Here is an 18,864-nt window from a genome sequence, read left to right as displayed (position 1 = left end):
TAAGAATTATTAGATATTTAGACTAGAAAGAGACACAAACTCTAAGTAAGAGAAGCATTTTTTACAGTGTCAACAACAATAATAATAAAGAACAGCAGGACACACAGCTCAGATTTACTCATTTATTTCAGATACATTATTTACACACATTGTACCCATGTTTACTGTACACAGCATCCAGCAGTACTGCATCCACAGACGCTCCTGATTCACAGACTAATCGGTTGTTCAAACATAAAGAAAGAATCTGTTTCTGGTACATTACTTTCTAAACAACTGAAAGAGGGAAAATAAAGGACAATTAAACAGGTTTATTAACAATGTCTGTGTCTTACTGCCATAGTTAGTCTCTTCAAGCTTTATTCAGAGTATGGAAGCCCTGAACCGCACGGATGAAAGAAAAGAAAAGCAAATTTGGTAGTGAGGAAATAATATCTCATTATAATGACTTAACATCTCGAAATTGCAACTTAATATGTCAAATTAATGACGTAATATCTTGACATAATAACAATATCGTGAAAAAACAACCTAATATCTGGAAAAAATTAGATATGTTGTAATAATGATTTACTATCTTGAAATAATGACTTAATATCTCAAAAAAACAAGATATTATGTCATAATGTTGACTTACTATCTTAAAATAATGACTTTATATCTTGTTATTTTGAGATATTATGTCATAATGATGACATATCGCGAAATAATGACTTATTATCTCAAAATAACAGCTTCTCATAACGAGATTTTATGTCGTAATGACAATTTATTACCTCGAAATAACGACATCTCACATTATTTTGAGATAAGTCATTATTTCAAGATAATAAATTGTCATTATGACGTAATATCTTGTTATTTTGAGAAGTTATCATTTAGAGATATCTTGTATGACTTAATATCTTGAAAATTACAACGTAATATCTCAAAATATTGAGATGTCATAACAATGACTTATCTCGAAATAACTAAATACCTCAAAATAACAAGATATTAATGTCATAATGATGACTTATTCTATCAAACTAATGACATATCTCTAAATAATGAGATATTATGTAATGACCTATTATCTCAAATTAATGATGACTTATCTCCAAATAGCAACTTCTCAAAATAGCGAGATATTATGTCGCAATAACAACCTAATATCTTGAAACAATGACTTAATACCTCCAAATAACAAGACCTTATGTTGTAAGGATGACATAATATCTCAAAATAATGAGATATTATGTTGTAATAACAACCTAATATCTTGAAACAATGACTTAATACCTCCAAATAACAAGACGATATGTTGTAAGGATGACATAATATCTCAAAATAATGACTTAATATCTCAAAATAATGAGATATTATGTAGTAATAATGACTTATCTCAAATTGATGATGGCATCTCGAAATAACAACTTATCTCAAAATAATGAGATATTTTGTTGTAATAACGACTAAATATCCTGAAATAGTGACTCAATATCTCAAAATAATGACTTATTATCTCGAAATAACTACTTAATACCTCAAAATAATAAGCTATTATGTCATAATGATGACTTATTATCTCAAAGTAATGACTTAATATCCCAAAATAATGACTTAATACTTTGAGATAACAACTTCTCAATATAACAAGAGATCATGTTGTAATATTGACTTGAAATAATGAGATAATATCTCAAAATAACAACTTCTCAAATTAACAAGATAGGTCATAATGATAATTTATTATCTCAAAATATCAGCATATTGACACATATTGACAATAACACATGTTATTTTGAGATATTAGGTCATAATTTCAACATAATAAATTGTTATTATGACATGTCTCGTTCTTTTGAGATAAGTCATTATTTCGAGATATTAAGTCATTATTACGAGACAATAAATTGTCATCACGACATGATATCTCATTATTTTGAGAAGTTATTTTAAGATATTTTCATTATTTTGAGATATTAAGACATTACTACGAGATATCTTGAACAACTTCATATCTTGAAAATAACTTAATGTCTCAAAATAATGAGATATTATGTTGTAATAATGACTTATCTCAAATTAATGATGGCATCTCGAAAGAACAACTTATCTCAAAATAATGAGATATTTTGTTGTAATAATGACTAAATATCCTGAAATAGTGACTCAATATCTTGAAATAATGACTTATTATCTCGAAATAACTACTTAATACCTCAAAATAATAAGCTATTATGTCATAATAATGACTTATTATCTCAAAGTAATGACTTAATATCTCAAAATAATGACTTAATACTTTGAGATAACAACTTCTCAATATAACAAGAGATCATGTTGTAATATTGACTTGAAATAATGAGATAATATCTCAAAATAACAACAACTCAAATGAACAAGATCGGTCATAATGATAATTTATTATCTCAAAATATCAGCATATTGACACATATTGACAATAACACATGTTATTTTGAGATATTAGGTCATAATTTCAACATAATAAATTGTTATTATGACATGTCTCGTTCTTTTGAGATAAGTCATTATTTCGAGATATTAAGTCATTATTACGAGACAATAAATTGTCATCACGACATGATATCTCATTATTTTGAGAAGTTATTTTAAGATATTTTCATTATTTTGAGATATTAAGACATTACTACGAGATATCTTGAACAACTTCATATCTTGAAAATAACTTAATGTCTCAAAATAATGAGATATTATGTTGTAATAATGACTTATCTCAAGTTAATGATGGCATCTCAAAATAACAACTTATCTCAAAATAATGAGATATTTTGTTGTAATAACGACTAAATATCCTGAAATAGTGACTCATTATCTTGAAATAATGACTTATTATCTCGAAATAACTACTTAATACCTCAAAATAATAAGCTATTATGTCATAATAATGACTTATTATCTCAAAGTAATGACTTAATATCTCAAAATAATGACTTAATACTTTGAGATAACAACTTCTCAATATAACAAGAGATCATGTTGTAATATTGACTTGAAATAATGAGATAATATCTCAAAATAACAACAACTCAAAAGAACGAGACATGTCATAATAACAATTTATTATCTCAAAATATCAGCATATTGACACATATTGACAATAACACATGTTATTTTGAGATATTAGGTCATAATTTCAACATAATAAATTGTTATTATGACATGTCTCGTTCTTTTGAGATAAGTCATTATTTCGAGATATTAAGTCATTATTACGAGACAATAAATTGTCATCAGGACATAATATCTCATTATTTTGAGAAGCTATTTCAATATATTTTCATTATTTTGAGATATTAAGACGTTACTATGAGATATCTTGAACAACTTCATATCTTGAAAATAACTTAATGTCTCAAAATAATGAGATATTATGTAGTAATAATGACTTATCTCAAGTTAATGATGGCATCTCAAAATAATGAGATATTATGTAGTAATAATGACTTATCTCAAGTTAATGATGGCATCTCAAAATAACAACTTATCTCAAAATAATGAGATATTTTGTTGTAATAATGACTAAATATCCTGAGATAGTGACTCAATATCTCAAAATAATGACTTATTATCTCGAAATAACTACTTAATACCTCAAAATAATAAGCTATTATGTCATAATAATGACTTATTATCTCAAAGTAATGACTTAATATCTCAAAATAATGACTTAATATTTTGAGATAACGACTTCTCAATATAACAAGACATCATGTCGCAATATTGACTTGAAATAATGAGATAATATCTCAAAATAACAACAACTCAAATGAACAAGATCGGTCATAATGATAATTTATTATCTCAAAATATCAGCATATTGACACATATTGACAATAACACATGTTATTTTGAAATATTAGGTCATAATTTCAACATAATAAATTGTTATTATGACATGTCTCGTTCTTTTGAGATAAGTCATTATTTCGAGATATTAAGTCATTATTACGAGACAATAAATTGTCATCACGACATGATATCTCATTATTTTGAGAAGTTATTTCAAGATATTTTCATTATTTTGAGATATTAAGACATTACTACGAGATATCTTGAACAACTTCATATCTTGAAAATAACTTAGTCTCAAAATAATGAGATATTATGTAGTAATAATGACTTATCTCAAATTAATGATGGCATCTCGAAATAACAACTTATCTCAAAATAATGAGATATTTTGTTGTAATAGTGACTTATCTCGAAATAATAACTTTATATCTTGAAATAATGAGATATTATGTCGCAATAACAACTTAATATCTCAAAATAATGCCTTATGTCAAAATAACAAGATATTTTGTCGCTCACTACCTTTCTTGAGCAATTCTTCGCTCACTACTAAGCTTGCTTTTTCTTTCACTGTGTGTGTCAGGGCTTCTGTAGTAAATAGATATGCTATGGGTTAATTAATAATACATAAAGGTAGTTCATATCAGGGGTGAATAACATTCTGTTAATTAAATACATTCATCTCAGACACGATCCATCTTTTGTTTCTATCTTTAACATCTCAAGTTAACATATGAACTAGGTTAACCTGAAAGCTTTGGATCTCCTGTTGATAATCTACTTTAATAGAAAATCTCAATATTAACATTTTTGCTCTCATTTAATATCAGCATTAGGGCTGCATGGAAATAATAAAGGGATCTTGATTTAAAATGCATTTTAAAAATGGGCTTAAAATGGTAAGTTTGCTGTGCATTGCCAGCCAAAATGTTGAGATTATATGAATATACGAACAGCTAATAGTAGTAATAATAGCAATAATAATAATTTACATTTGCACTGCAATAAATGCTGTTCTTACTTAGAGTTTCTATCTGATTTTTAGTCAAAATACCTGAAAAAAAACCCCCATCTTAAATCAAGAAGTGATTTCCATTCAATAATTCATTTTTCTTCGGCTTAGTCGCTTTATTCATCAGGGGTCGCCACAGCGGAATGAACTTACAACTTTTACAGCATATGTTTTACACAGCGGATGCCCTTCCAGCTGCAACCCAGTAAAAGGAAACACCCATACACACTCATTCACACACACACACACACTCATACACTACGGCCAATTTAGTTGATCAATTCCCCTATAGCACATGTGTTTGGACTGGGGGAAACCGGAGGAAACCCACGCCAACACTAAGAGAACATGCAAACTCCACACAGAAACGCCAACTAACCCAGCCGAGGCTTGAACCAGCGACCTTCTTGCTGTGAGGCCACAGTTCGACACCACTGAGCCACTGTGTCGCCAATAATATAATCTTGTTTTCAAAAATATGACAAAATTAAGATTTTTTTTCCAATAAAACTAGCAAGTAAGTGAAATAATCATCTATCAAACTAAAAACAAGATTATTTTACTGACACCACTGGCAGAATATTTAGCTTGTTTCTTAATTTTGACTCATTATTTCTGAAAATAAAACAATATTTTCATTTTAAAACAACACTCATCTAGAAAAAGCTTCTTGATTTAAGAAGTTTTAGACATCTGGACTAGAAACAAGGTGAAAACTTGTACATTTATTTTGCAGTGTGATAAATAAACGTTCTATATTTACTTTTAAAGCCACAGGGATCTCTCTTTCGCTGATAAGCAGTGCTCATTTCAAGTATATGCATACTATTTGAATTAAATCATTGAATGTAAATAGCAGCCTTTGCAATTTAATGAGCCATACAATGATTTTGATCTGATTAATCATGCAGCCCTAAATAAAGTCGTATAATTATTTATACCTCAGATGCACTGATTGTGTGTCCGTTGTCATATTTCCAGAGTCATCTTAAATTCAACATCAATTCAATCAATACATCGATTCTATGATGCTTCGTCATTCTAAATAAATCTCATTGGTTTCATTAAATAAATATGCAAATAAATCTCTGCAAATCCTCTGATGACTGGACAAAATGTAATGAACAATAATAATAATGATGATGTTATTTTACACTGCATCTCTAGAAATAATAACAGTAATAACATTTATGTCTCTCTTTCTCTCTCATTCGTTTGTCGCATTAGTGTTTTGGATTTAGTTTGATTAAATTGTGCAGCCCTAATCAAAAAACGTCAGACGCAATAAATAAATAAATAAATAAAATAAAATAAACGCTGGGTTGTTTTTAACCCAATGCTAAGTCAAATATTAACAAACCAAACAGTTTGGTTATTTGTTTTTCAATTAAATATTTAAATTACAGTTTAAAGCCAACATTTGGGCTTGTCAATATTTGGACACTAAAAAATGATGGGTTATAACATTATATTGGGTCAAAATTGAGAATAATAATAATACTAATAAGCCATAATAATATTTCATATTTCATCTTGTGTGGTTATTATGGCAGATACAGGAACCATTTATCCACTCTAAAAAATGCTGGGTTGTTATAACATAATGCTGGGTCAAATTTGAACAAACCCAACACTTGAGTTAATTATTATTTTTGTTTTTTCAATTATAGCTTTAAATGAAATGTTTAAACTCAGCATTTGGGCTTGTCCATATTTGACCCTTTGTGTTAAAACAACCCAGCATTTTTTAGAGCGTATAATTCACCTTAAACTGATCTCAATATTTTCATATGTTTAATTAAATTCATCTTTAATTCTATTGCGGCTTTTACCGTCCATATTGGGTCAAATATAGATGCATAAAAAGAGAATAACAATAAAAAACCATAATATTTCATATTTCATCTTGTGTTCAGTATGGCAGATTCATGAACCATTCATCCAAAAGAGAAATGTTGGGTTGTTATAACATAAGGTTGGGTCAAATTCTAACAAACCCAATACTTGGGTTAATGTTTTCAATTATAGATTTAAATTACAGTTTTAAACATTTGGGTTTGTCTATATTTTATCCAACATTGGGTTTAGATTAGATTAGATTAGATTAGATTCAACTTTATTGTCATTACACATGTACAAGTACAAGGCAACGAAATGCAGTAAACAACCCAGGACTTTTTAGTGTATAACTGAACCTCATGTGAAAATAATAAATGCTTATGGCATAAAAGTTAGGACTTTTTAAAGTGAACAAAAAGCCATAACAATAATTAATATTTCATCTTGTGTTCATGAACCAACCGACGCTAGGTTGTTATGAAATAAGGTTTGGACAAACCCTAACAGTTAATTTTTTTTTAATTATAGATTTAAATGACACTTCTTAACCCAACATTTGGGTCATTGGGTTAAAACAATCCAGCATTTTAATGTTTTTAGAGTGTGTAATTTAAACCTGACATTGTCATATTTTGTTCATTACAACAAATTCATGAATTATTGATCAAAGCGAGCTGTTCAAAAGAAAATAACTTGTCTTCATGGTCAGCGTCTGTCTCTCCACCGACACCAGAAATCCATATTTGTCCTTCATCTGTTATTTAGAGACTTCATCATCACCATCATCATCATTGGTCAGTCAATCAATTCAAGTCCAGTGGCTGTTGATTTGAACAAGAGGGAATCATTTACGATGCAGTGATTCAGTTCAGACTGAATCTTTGTGATTTGATAGCAGTGATAAGCAGATGAAGAAAAGCTGGTTTTGATCTCCTGAAACACACAGAAAAGCAGACGCTCCTGTTCTCCAGCGGGTCCTTTCACACCTGCTCCTTTAGTTCAGCTGAATCACATTACAGTTCACTTTCCCATTTGATTCAGTTCATCGTTTTGAGTTTGTAAAACCCTGGAGTGCTTCGTTTACGTTGAGAACAAGATCCAATCAACCCAACAAGGAACAGTAGCGCAGATTTCTGGATTAAACCAGCAGCTGTAATCAGATGTGCTGTGCATTATGGCATGGAGACAAGTTTGTTGATAATGTTTTGTTTGTAGAGTAATGTAGGTCATCATGGGTCCTAAAATCTATACCTGACCTTACTTTATATTATCGACTGTCTGATGGAAATATATCGGTCAGACAACAGCTTTTTAGATCCAAGTGGACCTTTGAAGACTTCTAATTTGCTCTAATTAATCTTTAATCTATGTTTAATTCCAGGGGTGGTCATGAAGTGGTCATGAAATGCAGTGTAATGAATTTGAGCAAGTGAGTGAGTGATTATAAATGTTGCAGTTGGTTTGTTTTAAATGGGAATCAGTAGCTGTGTTTCCATCCAAAGATGTGCATTTAATTCATACGCAAACCTGGAATCTCACATAAAACTTCTATGAATAAAGCAGCGTTTCCAGTCAATGAGAAACAAAAGAGCACAGAATCATCACTCCCTGCTAAACCTGCGCAGATCTGACTGAGAGAAGTGGAGTCTGCTGCACTGTTGGGATTCTCCACTAATAAATGAGCTGCGCCTCAGAACACCAAGACCAAACACAGAGATGGTGTGAGACGGGAGCGCAAACAGACACTCAAGACAGCATTGTGATGACGGACTGACGGAGGACTGAGGCCTTTTACAATCAGCACAACAACATTTCAGATCTGCAACAATGGAGAGCTGGAATCCAACATTAATGACACAAACACCCTCACACACACACATTTACATCTGTCAGATCATCTGAGAGAAACACTCAAGTGCAGAGACTGATCAAGTGCAGGAGAACACTTTACTCAATCTGTTTACAGCAGGGTTCATGAGGATTTGTTCTTATCGAATAAAAGGTTTATCCTGCTCAGTTATGAGCGGAAGTTTTTTATGCACATTTTCTAAATTTATGAGCATCTTGCCATTTCTGTGGAGCATTTTTTAAGGCAATAATCCAAAATGCGGTGGATGGAAACAGAGCTACAGTGGTGTGGAAAGGAAACACAAAAGCTGAACAAATACACTGTCATAATATAGTGTGAACAGAAGTATCAGTGTGTCCATGTATAATGATACAATGTATCAATGCAGTATGATAGAGTACATCAGAATACATCACCATACAATGTATCAATCTATCAGTGTAGTGCAGAACACATCAGAGTATCATGATACAATGTATCAGTGTAGTGATGCAGTATGATACAATGTATCAATGCAGTATGATAGAGTACATCAGAATACATCACCATACAATGTATCAGTGTAGTATGATAGAGTACATCAGAATACATCCCGATACAATGTATCAATCTATCAGTGTAGTGTAGAACACATCAGTGTCTCATGATACAATGTATCAGTGTAGTGATGCAGTATGATACAATGTATCAGTGTAGTATGATAGAGTACATCAGAATACATCACCATACAATGTATCAATGCAGTTTGATACAATGTATCAGTCTGTTATGATGAACAGCATCAGTGTATTGTGATACAGTGTATCATTTCTGCTCTTGGACATGACCACAGGACTGAACTGCAGATGTCGAATCATCCCAAAGGTCATTGCGCACCGAATCTGAAATTTTCGCATGTTAAAAATATGTTACAGAGCCCTCCACAATTATTGGCACCTCTGTTTAAGATGTGTTAAAAGCAGTCAAATAAATTCAACATCAGAAATTTGCATGAGAAGAACAAACACATCTTGAATGACGTGATGTAACCCCTGATCGTTCACATTGTATTTGCAGCAGATCAACTGATGCGCATCAGGAGAAAATATGAGAAGAAAAAAACACAAACATTCTGGATTTGACTTGACCATTCATTTCAGATCAATCCTGACTGGAAACACTGACCTGACGTGCGCATATAATCTCTATTTCTTTTATTAATAAGTAGATTTATTTTATTGTATCTTTTATTTAATGTGCTCTAACTACATATTATTGACTGTCTGATGGACACAAGTTATCTCTGAGTCAGACCTCAGATTTCAGACCTCTAATTTGCTCTGATTAATCTTTAATCTTTGTTTAAGTTGCCATGATAATTTTATCCACATTAATTCTAACCAATGCAAAGCAAAGAAATTTGAGTGTGAAGAGCAAATGCATCATGATTGATTTAATTGCATCATGAACTTGATTTAACCCCAATTAAATGATTTGCAATTAATTAACCATATCACTTCACTGGACTTTTTTTTCAGACATCAGTGGATCCATGAAGACCTCCAATTTGGTCTAATTAAGCCCTAATCTTTGTTTAAATTCCAGGAATTGCCATTCAATTTATGCACATTAATTCTGACCAATTGAGAAGAACGACGCATCGTAAATAACTCGATCCATCCTCAAATTTTTAAATGATTTATTCTCTACAGATCAACTAATATGCAGTGTGCAAAGGGAATTTTATCGAAAAAAAAATGCACAAAACTTTCAGACTTCAATGTGCAAAGACCTCAACAGTCCAACAGACGAGTTGATAAATCAACAGACTCGATCCTTCTATATACAAATAAAGAAATACTTGATTTACTGCCGAATTGCTTTGTGATTTATTTGTAACAGATGCACTAATACGACTGCAAAGGGAATTTTGTCAGCAAACAAATACAGATTTTTTTTTTTTGTTACTTTATTGGACATTTTCAGACTTCAGTGGACCCGTGAAGACCTCCAATTTCCTCTAATTAATCTTTGTTTTAAATCCAGGAATTGCCATTCAACTTTTATGCACATTAATTTTGACCAATCGTAAAGACCAATTGAGAAGAACAATGCATCATAAATTACTTGATACATTTGGCAGCATGCTGGCAATATATCAATCTGTAATAGGGTATATGTCGAGCTAGTGTTGTTTCCACACTGATAGACTTCCGGTGACCTGTTATTGTGAGTTTTTTCCATTTTATACGGTTCCTTTTACAGCATCGATGTTGTAATGTAATTAAAATACATTCAGTTAAATAAACTTTGGCATTCATTTAGTTGTTCAAGCGTAAAACGAGACAAAAAGCCGTTTACTCGCACGCGACCGTCAGAATCAGCAGGCTAGCGCAGAAGCTCCATTGAATATACTGGGGTAAAATAAATGCTCATATTATAAAGACATGGTGGGGGGAAATGTTATTTAATGCAGTGCTTCTTGTATAATCTGAGACCCACTTTATATCAGATATCACTCAGCCAGTGGAGATCGCTGATTTTTAAAGAAAACTGACCTTAAATGCGGCGAGTTTTGCATTGGCATACAATTACCCGGAAGCGCTTAACCCAGGTTACTGGCAAATTAAAAGTCCTATTAGCATGCTTCGGCATATACCCTATAGAACTAAAGAACAACAGTTCAAACTTTTACATCGTCTCCAAATTACCCCATAATGTAGACATAAGTTATAGTGCAAAGTTGAAGAAGGTGATTTTATACATTGTATTTGGAACTGTAAATATCTCAAAGGCTATTGGGTACAGATTTGTAGGAGATTACGTCTTATGTTTAATACAAGATGTGACTTCAATTCTCTTCATTTTTTGTTAGGTCTTACTGATAATAATTTGAAGAGTGCAAGGAACAGGAAGTTGTTTAACGTTCTTACCTATGCTGCCCGTAAGTGTATTTTTCTTAGTTGGATATCTGACAAACCACCAACCGTATCAGAACGGCATATGGTAATATTTGATCTTATGTCATTGGAAGATTTTACCCACTGGTCAAGGGGAAATACTTTTGATCAGATCTGGACTCCTTTCCTTGAATATGTAGCTCCCAGGATTTCAGGTACATTTTTGCAAAACCTTAGATCACCATGATCCTCGGTTAATTTATTCTTCTATTATTATTATTATTACTTTGTATTTTTGTATTTTTATCATTTTGTGCTGTGATGTTTAGAAATTTGTTGGTTGTAAACTGTGGTTGATGTTCTGTTCTGTTATGTTAAAATAAAAGCTAAATAAATAAATAAATAAATAAATGAAAAAAAATAAAAATAAAAAATAAATAAATAAATAAATAAATAATAAATAAATAAATAAATGAAAAAAAAAAATAAAAATAAAAAATAAAAAATAAATGAATAAATAAAAAATAAATAAATAAATAAATAAATATATAAATAAAATAAATAAAATAAAATAAAATAAAATAAAATAAAATAGAATAGAATAAAATAAATAAATAAATAAATAAATAAAAATAAATAAATAAATAAATGACTTGATTTATCCCCAAATTGTTTTTGATTAATTTGAAACAGATGCACTAATACGACTTGTTTGCAAACTAACACAGATTTTTTTTCCTTAATTGGACATTTATTTTCCAGAAATCAGTGGAGTTATGAAGACCTCTAATTTGGTCTAATTAGCCTTTAATCTCTTTTAATTCCAGCAGTTGCCATTCAATTTATGCACATTAATTTTGACCAATCGAGAAGACCAAATGAGCAGAAATACGCATCAGAAATCACTTTATTCATCCCCAAATTGTTTAGTGTTTTCTTCTCAACAGGTCAACTAATACGCATCAGAAATGCACAGAAATGTTGGATTTCAATGTGCAAAGGCCTTAACAGTCCAACAGACGAGTCAATAAATCAACAGACTCGATCCTTCTATATACACAGAAAGAAATACTTGATTTATTTTGCTTTGTGATTTACTAACAGATGCACTAATACAGCTGCAAGAGGGATTTAGTCAGCAAAATACTGATTTTTTTTACTTTATTGGACATTTTTGACTTCAGTGGGCCCGTAAAGACCTCCAATTTGCTCTAATTAATATTTAATCTTTGTTTGAACTCCAGGAGTGGTCATTCAATTTTCCAGCAGAACAACGCATCATAAATGACTTGATTTATCCCTAAATTGTTTGGCGTTTTATTATCTACAGATCAACTAATCAGACGCATCAGTTGAAAAAACTGCCCAAACATTTCAGACTTCAGTGTGCAAAGACCTTAACAGTTCAACAGATGCGAACAGACGAGTCAATAAATCAGCAGACTCGATCCTTCTATATACAAATAAAGAAATACTTGATTGATCCCCGAATTGTTTTGCGATTTATTTGTAACAGATGCACTAATAACTTATTTTTTCAGTCCTCAGTGGACCCATGAATACTCTAATTTGCTCTAATTAATCTATAATCTTTGTTTTACCTCCAGCAGTTGCCATGAAATGTTTCTGCTCATCAATTCTGACCAATCGAGAAGAACAAACGCATCATAAACGACTCCAGAATATGCATCAGGTGGAATAAAATATGGAGAAAAGAAAAATGCAGGAAATTTCAGACTTGAATGTGCAAAGACCTCAACAGTCCAACAGACAGGAACAAGAATCAACAGACCCGATCCTTCTATATACAAATGAATCAAGGACTCAGCCGAAGTACGGGTGTTCGCTCTGAAAGTTGTAGTCCGGACAGACCTTCTGCACCAGCTTATAATCGATGCTGAAGAAGGAGATGAAGATGCAGATGACCTTAAAGGGTTTTGCGCAGAGCCAGGACGAGTGTGACTGTGTGTTCTCCGTGAAGCAGGTCTGCGACGGGTCGTACAGGCAGGGTTTGGGCTTTTTGGAGCGGTCCGTCTTCTCGTACTCCACACGGCAGTTAAACGTCTTGATGTCTTTGGGGTCGATGGTGGATTGTTGCGGCGGGTGGAACTGGATCTCAGGATGCATGGGGTTTTGGATTTCGAACTCTACGATTTTGGTGGGCGGGACGATGCTGACCGAAACGTTCCCCAGACTGGACGAGTTGTGTCGGAAGTAAACGGTGAACGTCCCGTTGATGTGGTCCACGATCTTCCCGGTCACCAGGAGGCTGAATTTGAGCGTCTTGACGTTGAAGTAGAAGTCACCCCAGCCGAAAATCTTCTTGGTCTTCATGGAGGTCTTGAGGGTGGGCTTGCGTTTGGGCCGGTAGCCGCTCTGGTCCAGCAGGTGCGTCTGGTTGCGTGCCCACTCGTATGGGTTGTGGAAGCTGAAGCCGGGTGGTGGTGGTTTGGGCTTGTGGTCAGCAGGGGGGAATATTCGGGAGGTGTGTGTGGGGGGCTTCAGTCCGCCGTACGGGACGCTCTTGAAAACGCTGCCGGACGATCCCGGATCCACATAATCTAGAGACCGACCCACTTGCTTCTCCAGACCGTCAACCTGGAACACAGACAGGTGGATATAGATAGATACACACCCACACACACACACACACACACACACACACACACACACACACACACACACACACACACACACACACACATACACACACACACACAAACACACAAACACACAAACACACACAAACACACACAAACAAACAAACAAATATAGGCAGGCAGACAGACATATTCACACACATATAGGCAGACACACACACACACAAACATACACATTTAGGCAGGCAAGCATACACACACACACACACACACACACACACATAGATAGACACAAACACACAAATATAGGAAGGCAGACATACACACACATAGATAGGCAGACATACACACACACACACACACACACACACACATATATATAAGCAGACAGACGCATACACACACACAAACGCACGCACACATAACAAACAAAAACACAAATATACAGACACACATACATACACAGACACAAAACACACACAAACACAAACACATACATAAACACACACACACACACACACACACAAATACAGACACAAACACACATATAAACACATACACACATGCGCGCACACACATAGACACACATACAAACACAAACACAAAACACGCACACACATAGACACACATAAACACACACACACAAATACAGACACAAACACATATAAACATACACACACACACATACATGGACACGCAAACACATAGACACAAATATATAGACACACATACATACACAGACACAATACATGCGCACACACACACACACACACACACACACACACACACACACACACACACACACAAATCACGCACACAAATAGACACACAAACACATATACACACATACATAAATACACACAAACACATAGACAGACAGACACACACGCACATGCACACACATGGGCATTGCAAGACAGACAGACACAGACAGACACACAGATAGATATACATATAGACACACACACATACACACACACACACACACACACACACACACACACACACACACACACACACACACACACAGAGAGAGAGAGAGTGAGAGAAAGAGAGAGAGAGAGAAACATTAGTCTTGAACAGGAACATCATCATAATAAAACACACACACACACACACACACACACACACTTGTAAAAGACACAGAACACACAACAATATATACAGATAAAAACAACCAATAAAAGTAAATCGAGTCAGCAAGTGTGTGTGTATGCTGTGACTGACTGTAAGTGTACAGCAGCACTGATGGACACAGACACACACACACACACACACTCATCAAACTCTATTCAGTTCTGCACATGTTCTGTTAGATTGAGGAATGATTATCAATAATCAATAAACACTTCATTCCTGTGATCAAAGTGAACACGAGATACACCATCAATAACACCACAGATGATACAAACACTTTACACACAAACACACACACACACACACAAATACACACACATTTGTTTTTGTGAATTGTGGGGACATTACATAGGTTTCCGTTAGGAGATCATTGATCTGTGATTCGTATGGATCACAACCCACTGTTCAGAACACATGTGACCCACGGATTAATACATTATTACTTGTAGATTAATTCTAAATTTGCAACGATCACAGAAAGATGGCCTCTCGCATCATTTATATCACATGTATGAAAGCATTTAGGCTTTCCTGTAAATATAATGACGACTGAAGAAGTGGTGGGTTATTCAGGATGTGGTGGGTTTCATTAAAGGTGTTTTCTTGTTTACCCTGCATCAATGCATTCAGTGTAAGCTGCATGATTCATCATTAAAAGAGCGGGATCTCAACACCCACGCACATCAATAATAAATGAGGCTGATTTGCATATGTTTAGTCTTTTGAGTGAGTTATGAAGTTACAAAGAGTCAATTAACACAGCAGTACTCGGAGAACTGGTTACAGTTTAGATCAAACCACCGATGTTTATGGTGAAGATTAAAATCACCGTCATATGCAGTTAATGACACTAAAAATCTAAGTTGTAGGCAGCAGTTACATTATTTCACCAATAGGTGGCGACAACCAGCCATCAAAAATAAGCCACTGAATAATTCTTCAGAAATGATCATCTAGCAATGAAACATGATGTTTAATGAGTGAAAAACGCAATCATTTATTGAAGATGAGACTAAATATACATTTACATATATGTTTTATACTAATATACACTAAATAACGTAAATTATACATTTAGCATCATCATCAGCAACAGCAGCAGTGAATTTTTAACCATTCATTCACTCATTCATTCATTTTCTTTTCGACTTAGTCCCTTGATTTATCTGAGGTCGCCACAGCGCAATGAACCGCCAACTTATCCAGCATGTTTTTACACAGCGGATGCCCTTCCAGCTGCAACCCATCACTGGGAAACATCCACACACACTCACTCACACTCATACACTACGGACAATTTAGCTTACCCAATTCACCTGTGCCACATGTCTTTGGACTGTGAACTGGAGCACCCGGAGGAAACCCACATGAACGCAGGGAGAACATGCAAACTCCACATAGAAACGCCAACTGACCCAGCCGAGGCTCGAACCAGCGACCTTCTTGCTGTGAAGCGGCAGCGCTACCTACTGCGCCACTGCATCACGAATTTTTAACCAGTGTTGTAAAATGGGTGGGCCTTTAAGAGGCGGGGCTGCAGTTTGTGTGTGTGTGTGTGAAGCGGAGAGGGAGAGACAGAAAAAAGGAGCGCTATTCTTTTTCACAATGAGACTGTTTTGAGTGCCGTTTCCTCTTTGGTGACTGATTTAGCTGTACCACACGGAAAATAATAAATAGTTGGACCAAGTTACATGTGTCCTCCTTCATTCACCGGCTGCAACGAAAAGAGAAGGGAGTTAACCCCGAAACTAATATTCTTCAGCCCTGGAGTAATAAGTGAATCTCCCCTGCTATCGCTAACACCACAAAGAGACAGAGCAGGAAAGGTTAAGACCAGTACTAAATATTAAGGTTATTTTTATTCAGCTGATTATTTCTTCATGTTATTTTTAATATAATCACAGCTCCCCAAGTTCTGCTTGTTAAAACCAAAGTGTCTTGCAGTGCTGTTTCTGTAATAAATAAAAAGCAAATGACATTTGGCTCCTCCCCTTTTTGGCTGATCCATGACTAAAACACCATAATGTGATCCGTTACACCACTAGTTAACATTGTTTTTCCACTGTCCAAACTGTATTCTGTATCACCCTAACCAAGGGATGGGCAAACTCTATCCTGGAGGGCCGGTGTCCCTGCATAGTTTTGCACCAACCCTAATCAAACACACCTGCTTGTAGCTTTCTAGTGATCTTAAAGACACTAATTAGGGTGTTCAGGTGTGTTTGATTAGTGTTGGAGCAAAACTCTGCAGGGACACCGGCCCTCCAGGATCGAGTTTGCCCATGCCTGCCCTAACCCCATCCTACCCTTAAACCTAACCCTCACAGGAGACAGTGTGCAGCTTTACTCTCTGAATAAACTCATTCTGTGTGAATTAGACACTTTTGGAGAAATGATGACGTCAGCACTGTCCTCATAATTCACCACTTTCTTGAAACACCCGTGTCATATCTATGTCATAACACAGATTTGTGTCCTGATATGCTACACGCACACACATTTTAAGAGTTTGTAGATATTTAGACTCAAAACAAATCAAAAACAGGATTTTTTGCATTTAATTATTGTGTTCTTGTGTTCTTCATGGCTTGTGAGCTCAAATCAGTTTGTCATTATCAGAGCTTTTATAAAAGATGTTGTTTTTTTTAGCATTTTTACACTTTTATGACTTCATTATGAGTGATTTATGAGCTGTTTTCCTTCTAGAAACAAAAAGCATGAACAAACAAGCTCAAACTGTACAAAAGACACCCATAAATGAGCAGTTTCCTGCTTTTGAACTGCATTTCAGGATCTTCATGTCTCTTCTAACAACTCTTAACCTTAATAAGTTGTGTAAAGTGACTTATATTGTCATGTGTGATCGTGTGCAGTGCTATATTGTGTGTGTTGGTGTTGTATATTACGCTACAAACACCTTGTAATAAACCGCAGCACATTTACTGCTATTTTACACACTTATTTCTCTAGATATCATTACTTATTTTATTTTAAACCGCTAAAATTTCAGTAAAAGTCACTTTGTTAAACTGTAGAGTTGAATTTTCATCATCAGAAGTGGACAGAGCAGAGATCAACATCCCATAATGCAATCCACAACCAAAAATACACACAAAATAAGCAAACGGTTCATTCCTTCATTCATTTATTCGGCTTAGTTCCTTTATTTATCAGAGGTCTCCACAGCGGAATGAACTGCCATCTATTCCAGCATATTTTTTACACAGCGGATGCCCTTTCAACTGCAACCCAGTACTGGGGAAACACCCATACACACCCATTCACACACACACACACACACACACTCACACACCCCATGGCAAATTTAGTTAATCAATTCCCCTATAGTGGATGTGTTTGGACTGTGTGGAAACACCAACTGATCCGGCCAGGACTCGAACCAGCGACCTTCTTGCTGTGAGGTGACAGTGCTAACCACTGAGCCACCGTGCCACCAGAAACTGTATTGCTACACTTTTGGACATTTGGTCCTCACAATGTACTGAATACCAGGACCACACACACACACACACACACGCACACACACACACACACACACACACACTGTAACTACATTCATCACAGCTCTGCTAATGTCCTCCATCAGTAAATTAATTTAGCTGTGTGTGTCTGTGGGATCAAGCCGATCAGAGTCATTGATTAGTGCTGTATGAGTGAGGGATTATTGATCGCTGACAGTATGGATTAAAAACAGCTGATGATGGATGT

The 18,864-nt window shown here is 34.5% G+C and overlaps 1 protein-coding gene across 1 annotated transcript in view; it reads right to left on the bottom strand.

Annotated features, from left to right (window-relative positions):
- Window positions 1-13,222: 13,222 nt before the first annotated feature.
- LOC130230247 (neurexophilin-2) overlaps window positions 13,223-18,864 on the bottom strand; it is a 107,750-nt gene continuing 102,108 nt past the window's right edge. The window contains exon 2 of the mRNA XM_056459202.1: window positions 13,223-13,996. Within this exon, the coding sequence (XP_056315177.1) occupies window positions 13,223-13,996 (774 nt within the window). The remainder of the gene's footprint in view (window positions 13,997-18,864) is intronic.

This window comes from Danio aesculapii, chromosome 6 (assembly GCF_903798145.1).
Source record: "Danio aesculapii chromosome 6, fDanAes4.1, whole genome shotgun sequence".
Lineage (NCBI taxonomy): Eukaryota > Metazoa > Chordata > Actinopteri > Cypriniformes > Danionidae > Danio > Danio aesculapii.
This window is presented reverse-complemented; position numbering and strand designations above follow the sequence as displayed.